Source organism: Vipera berus (genome assembly GCF_964194415.1).
Source record: "Vipera berus genome assembly, chromosome: 1".
NCBI lineage: Eukaryota > Metazoa > Chordata > Lepidosauria > Squamata > Viperidae > Vipera > Vipera berus.
The window spans coordinates 30,399,171-30,419,029 of NC_138202.1; the positions used below are offsets into that span (position 1 = coordinate 30,399,171).

Consider the following 19,859-nt stretch of genomic DNA (forward strand, 5'->3'; position numbering starts at 1 on the left):
ACCAGTTGCAGTGTCCCATGATCACATGATCTCCATTTGCAATCTTCCCTGCCAACTTCCTACAAGCAAAATCAATTGGGAAACTGGCATAGGTCACAGGTTGCTCTGGTAAGTATCTTCTACCACCAGCAACTACACCGACACCCACCCCTTGCAAACTTTTGCTCATCCTGTAGCAGCCACCCTAAGTCCTGCCATGTTTGCACTGCACCTGTTCCTTGCATGCCCTTCTGCACCTTGCAGCAACCACTTACCCATTGGCTTGTGAGCTGCTTGGGGCTTTGAACTTCCTGCTGTCTTCCCACTGACTTTGGTTGCTGGAAGCTGGCAGAAGTTGCAAGGAGGTTAATAACTTACAAACTGTCATGACCCCATTGGAGCCTGGTTTGGAGGAGGAGGAGTTGGAACCATGACCGCCGACAGGGATGGCATGTCTCCCTTGACATGTTTGAAGAGGCCAGGGGCTGAGGATGTTGCTATCCCAGGCCCCTCAGGCATTGGGGGTGTCAACCAGACAGAAAGTTACCTGTCAGCAGCCAATCCTCCACTGTGTCTGTGGAGGAAGACAGCTCTCTGTCTGGTCAACCACCTCCCCCAATACCTGAGGGGCCTGGGACAGCATCATCCTCAGTCCTGGACTCTCCAAATATGCCAAGGGAGACATGCCATCCTTGTCAGATGGTCCTGATTCCAACCCCCATCTTCCTTCTCATAACCGGGCTCCGATGGGGACAATCCACAAACCTTGTTTAACAATGGCAGTGGAGACTGCTGGGATTGCCACTGCTAAGTGATGCTGTCATATGAATTGTGCTTTATGACGGCGTTGTTTAGTGATGGAAATTCTGGTCCCAATTACCATTGTTAATCAAGGATTGTCTGTAGGTTTACACACAAAATTATTTCTTTATAAATTTCAACATCTATTCTGCTGAAAAATAGAACAGGAAGCGAGCGATAGGTTAAATTTTAGTCAAAGCACATGATTCAGTGGAGAAGGAGGAAGACACATCACTGGTGGAGTTTAAAATTCCCAAGAACTATTTTCTCATAGGGCAAGATAGCTCTCTATTAGCACTTGGCTGCCATCTAATGGCCAACAAAGTCCTATCATTCTGAAAAAGTTGGTGCTGAAATGAAACTGAAGGCAAGATGCAAAGTCACAGCATCTGAAGCTGTAACCAGAGAAGGGTAATTAGAATCTGACAGACGCTCTCAGCACCTCTGCCTTCCTATTAGTCCAATGCAGCAAACATGCAGCAAACATGCATCCTAAGAAGGCCTTAATTCTCTTCAAGAATACTAAAAATTGTGAACTGCAATTTTTTTTATTTTAAAAATTCAAATTCAAACATTTTATATATCGCTTTCCAAATAAATCTTCAAAAGATATCACTCCATTTGTATATATGAACTAATGCAGGATATTTGCAGAAAAAATTAAAGGGTACATGGGAAAATATTAATAATGGATTCTTTGTAACAAAAAAGATTCCTGTGATGATCATCTATGATCCTGCTCACTGTAGGAAATGAATACAGGTAGTTCTTGGATTACAACAATTGGAATTTCCATCCCTAAGTGATGCAGTCATCATGCATGACATCATGTAACCATATCACTTAGCAACAGAAATCTCAGCACTCCCAGATGACACTGTTACCCCTGGACCACATGGGTTAAACAGGTAGAGGCAGGAGTCCCAGGAAGCAGTTCAGCGGGTGTGTAAATGCTACAGATGGGCGCTGTGGGCACTACAGAGTACAGATGGGCAAAAAAACAGAGGGAGTGACTTATGACTTCCTGCCAGCTTCCTCATTGACTTTGCTTGAGAGAAGCAAACACTGAACATTGAAAATCCCAATTGCATGATTGTGACTGGCTGAAACACTGTAATTACAAGCTGGGCACCAAGTGCCCATAATCCAGTTCTGTGACTATGGCCTGAATTCTAAGGACCAGTCATAAGTTTCCCTTGTTCAGCATTGCCGTAACTCTGAATGGTCATTAAACAGAATAATAATAACATAATAACAGAAAACAAGTGCATGTAACCTGAGGACTACGTGTATATATCAGAATAAAAGTCCACACTGGAAAAAATATTCCTTTCTTAGTGATTCTACCAATCTCTCTCATTACTTTTTACCAAACCTTTTAGTTGGAGAGTTTAGGAACAGAACTTAGAAATAAATGTTTGTATGCAAAGTATATATTCTATCACTAGGTTGTGTATCCAAACACAGATAATGCAATCCTCTGCTGGACTGATTAGTCAAATTTATACACTGCCAACTCTCCATAGATCCATGGTCACTTACATTTCTATGTCAGTCTTCAACCAAACAAACCCTTAATCCTGCAGAAGGTAATAATAAACAAAACAACAATAATAACAATAATGTTGGAAGAGATCTTGGAGGTCTTCTAGTCCAACCTCCCCTCAGGCAGGAAACCCTATACCATTTCAGAAAAATGATTGTCCATTCTTTTCTTAAAAACTTCCAGTGTTGGAGTATTTCCAACTTCTGGAGGCACGTTGTTCCACTGATTGTTCTGTCAAAAAATTTCTCCTTAGTTCTAGGTTGCTTCTCTCCTTGGTTAGTTTCCATCCGTTGCTTCTTGTCCTGCCTTCGGGCGCTTTGGAGAATAGCTTGACTCCCTTTTCTTTGTGGCAGCCCCTGAGATATTGGAACACTGCTATCATGTGCCCCCTCATCCTTCTCTTCATTAAACTAGATATAGCCAATGCCAGCAACTGTTCTTTGTTTTAGCCTCCAATGCCCTTTGTTGCTCTTCTCTGTACTCTTTCTAGAGTCTCAACATCTTTTTTATATCGTGGTGATCAAAACTGGATACAGTATTCCAAGTGTGGTCTTACCAAGGCATTATAAAGTGGTATTAACATTTCACGTGATCTTGATTCTATCCATTAATGCAGCCTAGCACTGTGTTGGCTTTTTTGGCAGCTGCAGCACACTCCTGGCTCATATTTAAGTGATTGTCTACTATGACTCCGAGATCCCTCTCAGTTATTACTATTGAGCAAAGTACCACAGATACTGTACCTGTGTATTTGTTATTTCTTGCATAAATGAAGAACCTTATTTTTTTCATCACTGAATTTCATTTTGTTAGATAGTGCCCAATGTTCAAGTCTGTCAAGATCCTTCTGTATCTTAAGCCTATCTTCTGGAGCGTAGGCTATTTTTGCCAGCTTGGTGTCATCTGAAAAGTGATGAGTTCCCCATCTATCCCCTCATCCAAATCATTGATGAAGATGTTGAAGAGCACTGGGTCCAGAATAGAGCCCTGGGGCACCGCACTACACACATGTAGATGCAGTTCCATTGAGGACCACACGCTGAATACAGCCGATCAGCCAGCTATGAATCCATCTGGCGGTGATGCTGTCTAACTCACATTTTTCTATCTTATCAAGTAGTAAGTTGTGGTCTACTTTATCAAATGCCTTACTGAAGTCCAAGTGCTTGGGAAACCAGTCATACAATGATCAAGTGCAAGCTGTTATAGAAAAATAACATGAGAATCTGCAATACAGAATTACTGAGTTTCTTTCCTTAATTTTTTAATAATGAGTGAAGAATTTAAAACATAAGATTATTACCAGAATCAATTGGTGTATGCTGTAATGCTTTAGCAAGCAGGATGCCTTCAGTTAATATCATAACCCACTCTATGGTTATCACCTTAACCAATAAGCATAACAGCATTAATTGACTAGCAATTAAATTGTATTGTACCAGAAAGAAAATGGAACACCCACTCTCTAGTATACATGTCCATAGCAGATGCAAGGATTGGGCAAGTATTGAAACATATTGTGATATGAACCATGTGATTCATATGCGTTCTTCGGCGGCCTGATTTCCTTTTAGTCCCAACTCTTCCAAGCATAACTGCTTTCTCCAGTGAATTCCCCTGCATGACATGGCCAAAAAAAAGTGAGAGACTTTTCTGATTTTGAGAGAATGCTAGCCAGTGTAATCAACCCACTTTTACTTCTATGTAAGAAATAGGGATAGAATGTAAACTAGTACTTTTAATCTCAACAATTTAAAGCAACTTGGCTGGGGAATTCTGGGACTTGAAGTTATCACAAGTTAAGTTGTTGAGACTGAGAAACACGGATGTAGACATAAGAGTGCTCATATTTAGCAAATACTTTCGACCCACAGTTAACAAGGTAAACTTTACCAGAAATAAAAGGTACTTACTAACATTAGTAGAAATGTTTGGAATTATATAAATTTGCTGATATTGCTTTGCTTTGTATTATTATTGTAGCTTCCTGGCTATTTATCAGTAAAGTAGGAACAGGACAGAAAAGCAATTTAGTTTATCTGGCTAAGCTGCTGCAATATAACACTGAAACTGAAAATTTGCTTTGGCTTTGCTGTGTTAATAAAAATGAGAAGATTCACAAAAGGCATCTTGAGTGCTGTGCCTTGGATCAACCTCCCACGTTAATTCACGGCTCAGTTTGGAAGATTCACGGCTCAGTTTGGAAGATCATATAGGAGCCGTGACCAGGGGGGCTTTTGCCCAGATTCGCCTGGTGCGCCAGTTGCATCCCTATCTGGACCGAGATGCTCTACGTACAGTCACTCATGCACTCGTGACCTCCCGGTTAGACTACTGCAACGCTCTCTACATGGGGCTGCCCTTGAGGACCACCCGAAGGCTTCAACTGGTGCAGAATTCAGCCGTGCGAGTTTTGATGGGAGCTTCCCGATACTCCCATGTAACACCTCTTCTCCGTGAGCTGCATTGGCTTCCGGTTGCCCTCCGGGTGAGATTCAAGGTGCTGGTAATGACCTATAAAGCCCTAAATGGCTTGGGTCCAGACTATCTAAGGGAACACCTGCTGCTGGCATCATCTTCCCATCGTCCTGTGCGCCCCCACAGGGAGGGCCTTCTCAGGGTACCGCCGGTTAATGAATGCCGGCGGGTTATTCCCAGGGGAAGGGCATTCTCTGTGGGTGCGCCTGCCCTATGGAACCAACTACCCACAGAACTTAGGACTGCCCCCGACCTTCGCTCATTTCGCCGGGACCTGAAAACTTGGCTCTTCGATCTGTTTGGTCCAGACTGTGGGGTTGTTAATTTAACTGGGTTTTAGATTTACTCTTGGGGCTTGAATTTAATTTGTTTTAATTGTTTTTAATTTTTTGTATTCATGGTTTTAACTGCCCTGTAAACCGCCCTGAGTCCTATGGGAATAGGGCGGTATACAAATCCAATAAAATAAAATAAAATAAAATAAAATAAATAAATAATAAAGTCACTTTATTAAAATTACATTTCTATGTAACAATTTCTAGCCGACAAAGGAAATAGTGCAACTGAACAGAAATTTTATTTTACAGTACTTGAATTAATCTAATTTCATCATAACTAGTAAAGCTAACTGATCAATGACACACTATGACCTTTCTTTAAACTGAAGAACATTAAACAGGATGTTAATTTAAAACAAATTTAATTGAAATTAAATATGATTTACAATAAATTTTCTTTTATGAGTACTGCAACTTCCCTTTGTTGTCCTCCCAACCTGATGCATCATGGAAAGCTCTAGAGGTGACATGCCAGCATTATATGGATATTATTAAAATATCTGGAACTACCCCATCTTCAAAAACAGTGAACTGAGCAAAGCATGAACCACAACCCAAGTGTTGTTTTTTTGTTGTTGACAGAGAATAGCATTCCATGGTCTTTTAAGTACTTGCACCAGTCTGAAACAAAAAGTTCCTACATGGGAATCTGTGCCTCCTTCCATTCTTTCAATGGCTTTAATTGTATTTCCCGGCAATATTTTATGTACCAAATATTTTATATATTTTATGTACAAAAATATGTACAAAGATCTAGCTGTATCATTTTCCACATGCATTCCTCATGTCATACATTACTGGGATATTCTGGAAAACAGCTGACCCTCCAACTAGGAAGGTAACATACAACAGGGCATCTGCCATGTTGTATTTCAGAAGAACAAAAAACTCATACAATAGGACTGAATGCACGAATGCACAGGCTACAAACCTGCAGGTCAAAGAGAACAGAAAAGGAAAGAACTATTCCACAAGTATGGTATCAATGCTCTCTTGAGAGAGGTCAGGATCCAATGCATTTTGTGAATCCACGTGAGCTTGTGAGAGAGTGCCACTTTTCACCATACTTGGGATCCAATTGTCACCATATGGCTGAAACTTGATGGCTGCCGTATTGCCAACCCGCTGGTATCGGCCAAATTTCAAGTGTTTGCCTTTGTGCGTATACATGTGTTCAAGCAGTTGGTTTTTTCGGAGAAATTTGTGACCACAAACAGTGCAGCTGATCTTTCTTTTCCGTGAAAAGGAAAAGTTACAGTTTAATTCCACAGGTTCTGTGTCCTTGGACACCAGTGAGAGCTGGCCAATTGGCAGTGCCTCTAGGTTGGGGTGGCTGGGATAATCTGAATAGTGCTCATTCTCTTTCTGAAGGAAGGAACTGAGTCGATGACTTTCAGTAGCTTCACAGTTTTCACTGAGAGGCTGCAGCTGGCTAAGGTTATTGCTTTCCAGGATGGAGGTTGGAACCCTAAAGGGCAATGATCCTGACACATGAGTAAATAGGTGTTCACACAGATTGTTCCGGGATTCAAAATGTTCCCCACAGTACTGGCATAAATGAACTTTGAGGTTTTCTTTTGAAATAGATGGACCCCTGAGACTTGGGGAGGATGATGTGTGACTCTGAGACACAACTGGCTCTGGGTCAGTCTTCTCCTGTTTTATAGTCACAGGTGGATTTGCAGCCTCCTCTGGTGGTTTCACAGTTGACTTAGTAGAAGGATGAGAAACCTGCTGGTCCAAAGATCCATCATCCAGCCCAATGGCCAGAGATAGCTGGAGCTGAGGATGATCTCCCTGATTAGTGGCTCTACTACCAATATTGGTTAAATTTTCCTTTGCCTGGAGATTCTCCTTCACAGCCTTATGTGTGGTTGAGATCTGAATCCCATAAAGGTTTGAAGACTGCACAACCTCCGGTGAAAGCATCTGGTTCATTTCAATTGCCATGCGGGAAAGATAGTCAGCATGCAAGAAACGGATGCCTTCCTCTAGTCGCGTATGATTGACCATCTGTTTAGGTCCTTTGCCAGTGTACATTATATGAAGCAAGTAGCTGAATATGTCAGGTTGAATATCAGTGGGCTGAATCTTTATGCATTCACTGCTTGAAACAAAAATGAGAGTTAAGTAAGAACATCATGGCTTAACCTCTGTTGATTGAAGGACTAAGACAAACACATTCAGTATGTCTCAAAGGAGCCTTGAGAACCAATATGTTAATTAAGATATACAATTTCAGGGATTCGGAGGCCCTTCTATAAACGCATAAAATGGAATTCCAAAGTAACATATAGGAATATAGGTGCACAAAATGTAAAAAACATTAGGAAAAATACCAATTGTGAAAATACATTAAAATGTGACTATATATCTAAGAACAAAAGCTGGCAGATACTCTAGGCTTACGTATATACAAATGGCTGTTATACTTTCCTCCTGGCTTGAGATTGCAAGAATAGTGTCATCTGGAGACTGTGGCCATCATCCTGACTTCTCCCTGCTGACACCTATGAGGGATGTGTGTTGTTCTGAAAACTGCTCCCCATTTCCGCACTGCTCTTAACAGCTCTCAGGAATTAAGCTAATGAGGTGTTTCCCCCACTCAGGAGTGGTGACGTGCTGCTGTTAGGAGTGAGCAGTGCTGTCTTCTGAACATAGAAGGGGTGAGAAAGGAGAGCTCGGGAACTTTTTCTTGTCTCAAAAGCCAGACACCCCAACTCATAAAATTTAGCATCCATAAAGGATTATTTGTAATTGTGAAGAAAATAAGAAAGAAAAGAGTGGGAGGGGGACTCACACCTAGTGCACTGATGGAGAGGAAGCTTATATTTCTTAAAAGGTACAACTCCCTGTCCAACTTTTCCCAACATCTCCTTGTTCCTTCTGCTGAGTTTCCTCCCATATTAGATCAAAGATAACATCCCTATTTTCAGCTAAAGGAAGAGGAGGGAAACATTCACAATGGTCTTTCCAATAGGAACACTGAGCTTGTGGAAGATTATGCTTCTGTTCTCACTGCAACCAAAACATAAATGGCCACAGAATCCCACAGCCCTATGATCTGGATGGGAGAAGAACCATCCAGCAGTGGGACCCTCCAATATCTCTTCTGCTATGAAACAGAATCTTCTCATAGTAGGTCTGTTTTCTGACAGATAAATATATCCTTTAAGCCAATATTTTTCAATCTTAGCAATTTTAAGATGTGTGGACTTCATTACTCAGAATTTTCCCAGTCACACCTCTCAAAGTTGCCAAGTTTGAAAAATGTTCCTTTAAACCTATATAATAATTATAATGAAGATCATCTCATCCATCACTCAAATGATCCCTTTTATCTGAGCTCCTGATTTACTATCTTTATTTTGCAGGCCATTTGGAAGCTAAAGAGATACATTATTCAAAGTCATCCCCAACAGAAATGTCCTTGATATACTTGGAGGCCAGCAAATAAAATGCTAAAGGTCACGTGAGAACTGCAATTTCTGAAGCTCACATCAAAAAGTCAACATGAGTCTTAAATGCTCTTCAAGAAAGGGCACCGACTTACCTTGTCTGATGAATGAATATCATCTTAAAATAGTTGGAAAAAGCAGCCAGGACAGCTCGATGAGCTTTAAAGTAGACATCTCCAATTGCAACTGTGCAGTCACAAAGAAAGCCAAATTCTCGCTGCATGTTGAGTTGTTGCAGGAGGATCAGGCTGTGGCTTGCTGTATCCATTGTGCTTCTAGGAGACAAAAGAGGTTCTCTCAAGGAACATGCTAACTCCAGTGCAGTCAACTGCAGGAAGGCCTGCAATTACTGCAAAACACATTACCTCAGGTATGCCTTGCAAGAAAACAGAATCTCAGAACTTAAAAGAGTTAATGTCAGTTAATGAAGACAGCTGTCTTCTAAGCAGCATAATTATTTTCAACTATGTCTTTTGAGGGACAGAGTTTCTTCTTGTTCTGCTTTATCTCTGTAATGGTGTGTGGGAGTGACCTAGGTCCTAGGGAGAAGACGGAAGAGCCACTTTAATTACTGGTAAAACTGATGTCAGCCTTGTGAGGTAGTGCAGTCGAGAAGCATGCCCAGATAAACTAATTCTGCTTTACTGTTTAAACTTACATTAATAGAATCTCGAAAGTCTGAAAGTATTCCTCCACAACCCCCATCATCTGTACAGTCAAGAAACTAGGGAGGGCCCCTTGCCACATCCACATTCCTGCTGAGAACTAAACTCCCTCTAATCTGATTGTCTCCCTGGCTGTGGCTCTTTCCCTTGTCTCCCAAGGTCACTCTCACATACCATTAAAGTACCTCAGGAATCTTTACCAAGTTAAGAGTTTCGGTGTGAAAGATCAAATATATATACATTGTAACCAGTATAATTTTGCTGTTATTTTAAATTCACTGGGTCTCCATGTATTCTAAAGAACCTTTTGTGGTTCAGCATTCAAATTGAAAGTGATTTGAGTGTAGCTATTGTATGTGAGTGAATGACTATAAGCTGAACCCAGGAGCTCTCATGCAACAGTTGGAATAGCACATGAAATGGCAAAGATATGATTGACCATGTGTAATGACTACTAACCTATGGAAGGAACAATTGGCACTTTGGCTGTACTTGTGCAAAGGGTCTAATGATTATGACCTTCAATTACTATTCTAGCTAGAGATGACTGCAAATTGTCTTTAGAGCTTCAGATGGAACATCTCTATATTTGGAAGACCTGCAAATTTATAGTCATTCATAGCCTGTCCTTCGAATTGTCTAGGGAACCAGGTCAAGACTTTCACCATAACACTAGTCTAGTTTAACATGTTGAAAGATCTGTAGCATAGTGGTTAACTGGGCCTGGAGAGATCCACATCCAAGCCTATCACAGCCAACAGAAATTCACTGGAGACTCTGAGACATACATTTTCTTACAGTCCAATATACCCTCACAGGGAAAAAAATGATGGATGGATGATTTGATAAACACAAATCTATCAGATAAATAAATATGCAGGAACCTTAAAACCAGAGCCCAGAATTATAATGATTATGAATGCCTACAAACTCAATGCTATTATTGCAGGGCATTGTTTTAAATATATTGTTGTGTTAGTTGTTTTGATGTTAATATTTGTTTACTGGGTTCTAATTTAGTTGGATTGCCTTGTAATTATTATGGGGATTTTTTGTACTGCATTTTGGTAAAAGCATATATTAAATGTTTTAAATCCCTACTATATTTCATGCAGTAAATCCCAACAAATATGATGGTATTTCTGAATAGGAATAAGCAGGATGGCACTCTTAAATGATTCAACCTAGTGTAAGAAACAGCCTGGAGGGAACTGACGAAAATAAAATTTACTCCTCTTGTTACCACTTTAACATTTGAGACTGAACCTGAAATATGAGGTTAGCATTTAATTTTCAGCTTTCAGAAGCTATGTTGATGTGACACATTTACTTATGACCAGCCAAACCATCGTTAAGTCACACAATTTTCTGAAGTTGTGCAAATGAGTTTACACAATATATATATATATTTTAAAATCCCATTTATATCCCGCCCTTCTCCTAAGACTCAGGGCGGCTTACAATCTAAGCACAAATCAATGTGCTTTTTTGCATTCTCTGAATCCAGCCAAGTATCTTTGGCAGCATAAATAAATAAATAAAGGCTCAAGGTTGACTCAGCCTTCCATCCTTCCGAGGTAGGTAAAATGAGGACCCAGATTGTTGGGGGCAATAAGCTGACTTTGTAATAAATAATGCCGTTTGGGGGGGGGGGCGAAAGCCCTAATAAGCAGGCATATACATAGAATGAAGGCTATTGCTAAGCACATTGATTTGTGCTTAAATTCTAAGCCGCCCTGAGTCTTCGGAGAAGGGCGGGATATAAATGGGATTAAAATAAAAAAAATGTAACTTGCTTCTGAGTTACAGTAAAAGAAATAAAAATATATAAACATTTTCTTCTTTTTTCCTTCTCCCCCTTTCCCATCTACTTTTTGCTTTTTTATATTTTTCAGTTTGTATTAGTTTTTTACTTTGCATTTTTAAACATCAATACAAATTATTATTTAAAAAATAAAAATAAATTAGTGACAAAAATCTCTTCACAAAACTAAATATGAATTATGAACTAAAAGAGAAGCAACAGTGCAACAATAAAGCAATTCTTCATCAAATTCCGGGAGATAAGATTCTTAAAAAGTACTCTCACTATTGCATAATTATCATGGCAAAGAGCACCACAGATTCCTACTGAATCTTTACAGGTCTTTCCAAATCAAGTTCATTTGGGATAACAGGATCGTTCATCTTTCTCTCTCCCCCCCCCCATACAATTATCTGGATCCTAGAGTTTCAATACAGGAAGCTTTTTTAATACAATGCACAGATAATAACAAAAACTTAAGTCAGAATGTAAGCGCAATTTTCGAGTTAATGTCATAAAACTGCCGGTTAGAGCTCAGTTCCTTTTCCCCCTGTTCCTGGTGTCCTAGTGTTTTATCCCCTCCAGTCCTACTGGAACATGGCGCCCTACACCAGGGGTCTTCAAACTTGGCCCTTTTATGACTTGTGGACTTCAACTCCCAGAATTCCTCAGCCAGCAAAGCTGGCTGAGGAATTCTGGGAGTTGAAGTCCACAAGTCATAAAAGGGCCAAGTTTGAAGACCCCTGCCCTACACCTTCCCTGGCAAGGAAAGAGGGGAGTCGCTGACCCTCATCCGGAGGGCACCAAGTGGGCGAAGGCTCAGCTGATCAAAGCAAACAAGCTTCCAGGCCGCCCACCACGTCTGCAAACGCCGCCGCGAAAACCACGAATGTGTCTGCGCGGACGGAGCCAAGCCGGCGGCCAGGCTTGCAAGCCTCTCTTGAGGGTTCGGTTCACTCTTTCTGCGCTCCGCTAGCCCAGGGGTCAGAGGCCGAAAGCGGCTCTGGCTGCGCCTCGGCTCCGAAATGCCCCTTCTCCAGCCTCCCGGGTGAAAGCTAAGGCCGGCAGGAGGCTGCGGAGTGTTTTGCACAAAGAGAGGGCGCCTCCGCCTCTCCTTTCGGACCCCGACGCACCCAGGGAAATCCTGCGCCAGCGTTGCAACGGTTGTCCCAGCTGACACCTCCGGCCGGTTGAATCCTTATCCCGATCCACCCTCGGCACCGGAAAGCGGTAGGCGACAGCGGTAGCCTGGAGCGGCGTGCGCACGCAAGGCGCTCTCTCGCTGCCCCTTGAGCGCGCCTGCGCGCGACCCCCGGCTCTTTTCCCCCTTTCCTACCTAGGCAGAAGGAAAAGAAGGGCCTCGCTTCGAACGTAGGCGGGAGCCGTGACCATTGGCTGCAAAAGGAGGGCTGAATTACTCCTGTTTTTTTTAAAAGCGAGCAAGAAGGGAGATATTGGCTATGTCTAGTTTAATGAAAAGAAGAAGGGCTAGGGCAGGGGTAGGCAACCTCGGCTCTTTTATGACTCGTGGACTTCAACTCCCAGAATTCCTGAGTCAGCTATGCTGACTCAGGAATTCTGGGAGTTGAAGTCCACGAGTCATAAAAGAGCCGAGGTTGCCTACCCCTGGGCTAGGGGATGACATGATAGCAGTGTTCCAATATCTAGGGGGCTGCCAAAAAGAAGAGGGAGTCAAGCTATTATGCATGAGCAGCGGGGTTGGACTAGATGACCTACAAGGTCCCTTCCAACTCGGTTATTCTATTCACAGTCTTCTAGTCTCTAAAGCAGGGGTCTTCAAACTTGGCCCTTTTATGACTGGTGGATTTCAATTCCCAGAATTCCTCAGCCAGGCATGCTGGTTGAGGAATTCTGGGAGTTGAAGTCCACAAGTCATTAAAGGGCCAAGTTTGAAGACCCCTGGTCTGGATCCAAGCCCGCAGTTTCATCAAAATGGCTGATTGAGGAATTCTGGGAGTTGAAGTCCACCAGTCATAAAAGGGCCACGTTTGAAGACCCCTGGTCTGGATCCAAGCCCGCAGTTTCATCAAAATGGCTGATTGAGGAATTCTGGGAGTTGAAGTCCACCAGTCATAAAAGGGCCAAGTTTGAAGACCCCTGCTCTAAAGGATCTGAAAGCAGGACAAGAAGCAACGGATGGAAACTAATCAAGAAGAGATCCAACCTAGAAATAAGGAGAAATTTCCTGACAGAACAATTAAATTAGGGAAATGACTTGCTTCCAGAAGTTTTGAGTGCTCCAACACTGGAATTTTTTAAGAAGAGATTGGACAATCACTTGTCTGAAATGGTATAGGGTTTCCTGCTTGAGCAGGGGTTGGACTGGAAGACCTCCAAGATCCCTTCCAACTCTTTATTATTTTGTTATATTCCACTTTTCAGTGGAGGACCTGGCAAATGACCCTGGCCGAAGTGTTACCTTCTAAGGAAGAACAGAAAAGAATAACAGAGTTGGAAGGAACTTTGGAGGTCTTCTAATCCAATCTCCTGCTCAAGCAGGAAACCTTATATCATTATAAAGCGGTACTAACACTTCATGCGATCTAGATTCTGTCCTTCTGTTAATGCAGCCTAGAATTGAATTGGCTTTTTTTGGTGGCTGCAGCACGCAGCTGGCTCATATTTAACTGATTGTTCACTAAGGCTCCAAGATCCCTCTCACAGTTATTGCTACTGAGCCCAGTTTCACCTAATCTGTACTATACATTTGCTTTTTCTTGCCTAACTGTAAAACCTTACTTTTCTTTACACTGAATTTCATTTTGTTAGATAGGACCCAGTAGTCAGGTCTGTTGAGATCCATCTGGATCTTGAGCCTATCTTCTGGCTGTTGGGCTATTCCTGCCAGCTTGGTGTCTGCAAATCTGATGAGTTCCCCTTCTATTCCCTCATCTAAATCATTTATGAAAATATTGAAGACTACCAGGCCTGAAACAACCTTGCGGTACTCACTGCTTACTTCTTTCCATGTACATAGTTTCATTTAGGACCATATGTTGAGTGCAGCTTCGAAGCTCACAGGACAGAAGGCCAAGGCCCCATTGTCCACACTGAACTTTAAATTATATTATGAAGCTGCTGCGTTGTCAGCAATAAGTGATTGGATCAATTTAACACAAGGGAGATTATTAAATCTTGAGGGCCACGACTTGTTATTTGGCTGGCATGCATATTTATTGTATGATAAGAAGGTAGATAATGTGTTTAAAGTGCATATTTTAAGACAGGCGTTGTTGAGAGTTTGGAAAAAGTATAGACATAAGCTAAACTACAAGATACCTTTATGGGCGATACCGAAACACGCAATAGAAAATATAAATGTTGGGTTCAAACATGATGTGACTACATACAAGGAAATTTTAAGTCTGGAGAGGAACGTATGGTGTTTGAAGCCGTATAATTTTTTACGAGACGAGAAGATTGTTCAAACCTGGTTTCAATATGGTCAACTACGGGCCAGGTGGCAAGAAGACCAGAAAATTGGTTTCTCAATGACTGATGAAAATTTGGTAAAGCAAATTAGAAATCAGGGTCCAGCACATATTAAACGGATATATCTTGCATTGATAGAAATTGACTCAGAAACAGAACTTGTTAAAGATTGTATGATAAAGTGGGCTCAGAATATTCAAGAAGTTATCACAATGGACACTTGGGAAAGGATCTGGGTGAGGAACGTAAAATTTACGCAAGCTCAAAATTTAAGAGAGAACTTTTACAAAATGTTTTATAGGTGGCATTTAGATCCTAAAAAGCTTGCAAGTATGTATCCGAATTATCAACCTAAATGTTGGAGATGTGGTGGTGAAGACGCAACGTATTTTCATATATGGTGGACCTGTAAAAAGGTTAAAGCTTTTTGGATTAAAATTTGGTGGAATGTGCAGAAGATATTCAAGCAAAGGATAAAGTTCTGTCCGCAATTGTTTTTATTGGGCATAATCACGGATACTACTGTTGTGGACACTAAGTTGATGTTGAACTTAATTACGTCAGCAAGACTTTTAGTAGGTCAATATTGGAAGGAGGAGGAACTGCCGACTATAGAAGAATGGACTCTAAGTTTCTGACCTGGCGGAAATGGCAAAGATTTCGGCTTATTTGAAAGACCATTCGCAACAACGTTATATTATGGAGTGGACAAAGTGGATTGATTACATCCAGAACAAATATGGGACTAAAAAGTTTCATTTAGCATTTGTATAAGTTTTGATGTGATATTAGTATTGCTTGTAGTCATTTTATATGAGCTAGAGTGCGATAGACTTAATAGTTTATTGTTGTTAACATATGGTTGATTATGATTGTCTTTACTTTTATACCTTGTATTTAGCTCTGGGAAGTCGGGGAGGGGGGAAGGAGAGGGGGGAGGGTTAGGGAGGGTTAGGAAGGGTTGGGTGGGGGGAGGGGGGAGGGATTGTTAAAGATAAAATGTATTGAAAAACTTTTCAATAAAAAAAATAAAAAAAACAAAAAAAACAAGATCCCTCTCACAGTTATTGCTACTGAGCCGTTTCACCTACCGTAATCTGTACTTTACATTTGCTTTTTCTTGCCTAACTGTAAAACCTTACTTTTCTTTACACTGAATTTCATTTTGTTAGATAGGACCCAGTAGTCAGGTCTGTTGAGATCCATCTGGATCTTGAGCCTATCTTCTGGCTGTTGGGCTATTCCTGCCAGCTTGGTGTCTGCAAATCTGATGAGTTCCCCTTCTATTCCCTCATCTAAATCATTTATGAAAATATTGAAGACTACCAGGCCTGAAACAACCTTGCGGTACTCACTGCTTACTTCTTTCCATGTACATAGTTTCATTTAGGACCATATGTTGAGTGCAGCTTTGAAGCTCACAGGACAGAAGGCCAAGGCCCCATTGTCCACACTGAACAAGAGAGCTCCCCTATACCCCATCCCCAAACTTTTGGCTTATGGCATTTCAAAGGAAGTGAAGTAACACAGTTCCCATATGAAGAACTTCTTTGTCTCACTGTAACATTAAAACAAAGGTTAATCTAATGCAGGGCTAAGCAACCTTGGCTCTTTTATGACTCGTGGACTTCAACTCTGCTGGCTCAGGAATTCTGGGAGTTGAAGTCCACAAATCATAAAAGAGCCAAGGTTGCCTACTCCTGACCTAATGCAATTACCTGGCTAACTTTGGAAATGCCATGCAGCCTTAAATTTCTGGACAACATATGTAACCATAGGAAGAGCCAATACAGTAACATTGGCTGTGTTGTTGTGTTTTATTTTTATTTATTTATATCATGTGGTGAACACATCCAACACACTTTCCTCCTAATTTCTCCACAACTCTTGTGAAGTGAGATGGGCTGAGAGAGAGTGACTGGCCCAAACTCACTCAACTGCTAAGCTTGTAAGCCGCCCTGAGCCTTCGGAGAAGGGCGGGATATAAATGTAATAAAAAAAAACTGGCTTTCAAGGCTAAGGCGGGACTAGAACTCAGTCAATCTCCTAGTTTCTAGCCTGGTGCCGTAACCACTAGACATGCACAGTTCAAGCTCAAGCTGTGGGAATTGTTGGACAAGGAAAGACAACTATCCAGTGGCCAGAAACCTCACTTAACTTGGGATAGGCGAGGCTGAATATAGTGGGAAATGTACCTTGACATCCATTTGAGCCAAACCAAGAAGTTTGGAGGAATTCTTCCTTGGTTTCAGAGGGAAGTCTTTTCAGCCTATTTTAGTCATAATTTCCAAATGTTCTGAGCCTTATGACACAAGTAATATTTCTTCATCATTGTCTTTGGAGTTTTGAATGTGCAAGAAAGGTATTCAGCTCTAATGCATCATGTTGTATACTCTTGTTTAAAGAGAAACTTATTTTCCAATTATGTTTAACCAAAAGAGTGAACTCCCTCTTGGTAGTGAAGAAATAGGTACTACAAACAAAACACACACAAGTGGCTTAAAACTTAAGCATTATAATATTGGAACAATGGGGTGAAACAAAGGAATTGATTTGGACTCAGATTATACTTTGGCACATGATCCAGGGAAGACTGGCATCTGCAATTAAGAAATTTGAGAGGAAATGTCTTTGAAGAGCTCCTGGCAAAGAACATTAAAACAAATTACAAAAACCTTTCAAGTAATTTAGAATAGGTAACTGATTAAAAACATCTTTTAATCTGAGGCTGGGGTTTTAACAGCATGCTACAGAAGGATAAGGAAACAGCAGAGGAACTGATTTTAATTCTACACTTCTGTTTTCATTATTAAAGATTTAGGATAAACCTCTGCTAAACCTGAGTTTTTTGGTGGAGAATCAGTTAAAACTGATAGGGGATGAAATCAGAGGTAACAAAAGATTAAAAATTATAAGCCAAGTTAATCAGCCAAAAATAAATAAATCTCCCAGTTCAGAGAGTATCTTTTTTTAAAAATTCCATTTATATCCCGCCCTTCTCCAAAGACTCAGGGTGGCTTACAAGCTTAGCAGTATCGCCTATTTTCTAGAAAAAAATGTATTTTTTTGTTTTGAGATTTGTTCCTGAGGACTGGAAAATAGCCAATTTGATTCCAATATTCAAAAAGGAATTGGGATAATAAATATTGTTAGTATAATATTTGCTCTAGGGAAGTACTGTAATGGAAAATATTAATGAGTAGCAAAATCATAGCCTTCTTGTAGCCTTCTTGAAAAGGACCCACTATGGTTTTCATAAATGTATATCTCACTAGATTTTTTTAAACAGGTAGATAAGATTTTTTAACAAATAGACAACTCAAGAGCTGTTGTGTTTTCAAAAAGGTGAGATTCTTCACCATCACTCCTGAGTTTGATGAGTTCCTTCTGAGCAAAGTTAGTGATCAAGAGTAAGAGGACAGGTACATCATGGAGGCAGAAATGAGGTCCTATATGCACGTCAACAAATCTATACATTTAAAATCATGCAATATAGGTAAAAAGGAGATATGTAAGTTTTTTTCCCATCACTCAGAATGTTAGCATTTTAGGTAATAGAAACTCAATGCACTGAGACTCAAGGCAAAGCTTGAAAATGCATCCATTTAACAACTGTAAAACAAAATGCTGGATTATATCAGCCTATGACTTCATCGAGCAAACCTCTTATGTTCTTATTACTTGGTCTATCTCGGTTCAAGCTGATGGGACATCAAATTTTAGATTACAATATTCCCTTTGAAGAAAATTAAGAGGACAAAATAATCTCAAGTGTTTTGAAAATGAGAATATCTTATAAAAAGGGTTTCACATGTCTTCCTGAAAAAAATGATTTTATCATTTGAGTCTGATAACTGCAGAAATGGATTGCAAAGGGGGAACGGCTAATTTATGTCTATTACAGAGGAAGAAGACTTGTTTTGATATGCAGATAATATAATGACCAAAGAGTGCACATTGCATTCAGGCAGCACTGTTGGAAACAATGGAGTAAAGGTAGGTTAGGTTCTTCCAGCCATATGGTTTTTTTTATCATTTATTTTCCTCTGGTTGAAACAATTGGAAAGGTGAACCACAGACTACAGTAACTGCATTTTAGTCTAATATATTGTTTTAAAACATCCCATATAATTTGTTAATATGAACCCAGAAAATTGTGATATTTTAATACATATTGGACTAAGAAAGGAATGGGAACCAGGACAATATGGGAAATAATTTTATGCACACCCTGGTTCAACCATAATGATTAAATTTTGGCCAACCTAGTGTAAACCATAAAACAGATTTTATATATTAAAATAAAAAGGACCCCCACTCTGACTCTTCCCCAAACTCAAAAAATCCCTTTCACTTGATCGTGAGTGTTTTGTATCATTATCCCTCTTCCTGTAGCCCTCTTTCAAAATGATTTTCTACCTGCTTCAAAATCTGGTCTTTCCAGTCTCAGAAAAAGGCAGCTTTGGTGACTAGAGCAGATCTCCAAACTTGGCAATCCCTGGACTAGAGAAAAGGTGGGTGAGGGAACTGTAAAGCTTTGGATTGGAAATGATTCTATAGATTCCCTCTTTCAGCATTTGCAATGCATACATATATATACATACATACATACATATATATACACACACACACACACACACATATATATATATATACATATACATATATACACACACACACACACATATGTTTATATATCTCCTGTTCAATCATGTCCGATGTTTTGAGACTGCCTGAACCAAGTCCGCAAAATTTTTTTGCCATTGCTTCCTTCTAGGGCTGAGAGAAAGTTACAGGACCAAGATTATCCAGCTGACTTCATGCCCAAAGCAGGACTAGAACTCACAAATCTCTTGGGTTCTAGTCTGATGCCTTAATTGTACATTCACCCAACTCTCTTGTTTGTTTCAAACCTGCTTTGTTGTTGTTGTTGTTGTTAGCTGCGAAGTCGTGTCCGACCCATCGCGACCCTATGGACAACATTCCTCCAGGCCTTCCTGTCCTCTACCATCTTCTGGAGTCCATTTAAGCTCACGCCTACTGCTTCAGTGACTCCATCCAGCCACCTCATTCTCTGTCGTCCCCTTTTTCTATTGCCCTCGATCTTTCCCAGCATTAGGCTCTTCTCCAGTGAGTCCTTCCTTCTCATTAGGTGGCCAAAGTACTTGAGTTTTAGCTTCAGGATCTGGCCTTCTAAAGAGCAGTCAGGGTTGATCTCCTCTAGGACTGACCGGTTTGATCGCCTTGCAGTCCAAGGGACTCGCAGGAGTCTTCTCCAGCACCACAGTTCAAAGGCCTCAATTCTTTGGCGCTCAGCCTTTCTTATGGTCCAACTTT

General features: G+C 40.7%; 1 protein-coding gene across 2 annotated transcripts; it reads right to left on the bottom strand.

Moving 5' to 3' along the window:
- Window positions 1–5,260: 5,260 nt before the first annotated feature.
- On the bottom strand, window positions 5,261–12,346 carry ZBTB25 (zinc finger and BTB domain containing 25). Of its 2 annotated transcripts, XM_081329789.1 has the most exons (3): window positions 12,203–12,346; window positions 8,696–8,875; window positions 5,261–7,246 (listed from the first exon to the last, which is right to left on the bottom strand). In XM_081329789.1, exons 2-3 carry the CDS (start codon window positions 8,866–8,868, stop codon window positions 6,106–6,108), a joined length of 1,314 nt encoding a protein of 437 aa, XP_081185915.1. In that variant the 5' UTR covers window positions 8,869–8,875; window positions 12,203–12,346; the 3' UTR covers window positions 5,261–6,105. The 2 variants fall into 2 exon arrangements, with proteins under 2 accessions (XP_081185915.1, XP_081185916.1); XM_081329790.1 differs by lacking the exon at window positions 12,203–12,346 and having other exon boundaries at window positions 8,696–9,270.
- Between the last annotated feature and the right edge of the window lie 7,513 nt (window positions 12,347–19,859).

Excerpts from the sequence above, each read along its gene's own strand:
- ZBTB25 (XM_081329789.1), bottom strand. The coding sequence starts at position 8,868 with ATGGATACAGCAAGCCACAGCCTGATCCTCCTGCAACAACTCAACATG. Across the intron at positions 7,247-8,695 it reads ATATTCATTCATCAGACAAG|TGAATGCATAAAGATTCAGC; the intron begins GTAAGTCGGTGC and ends TGTTTCAAGCAG.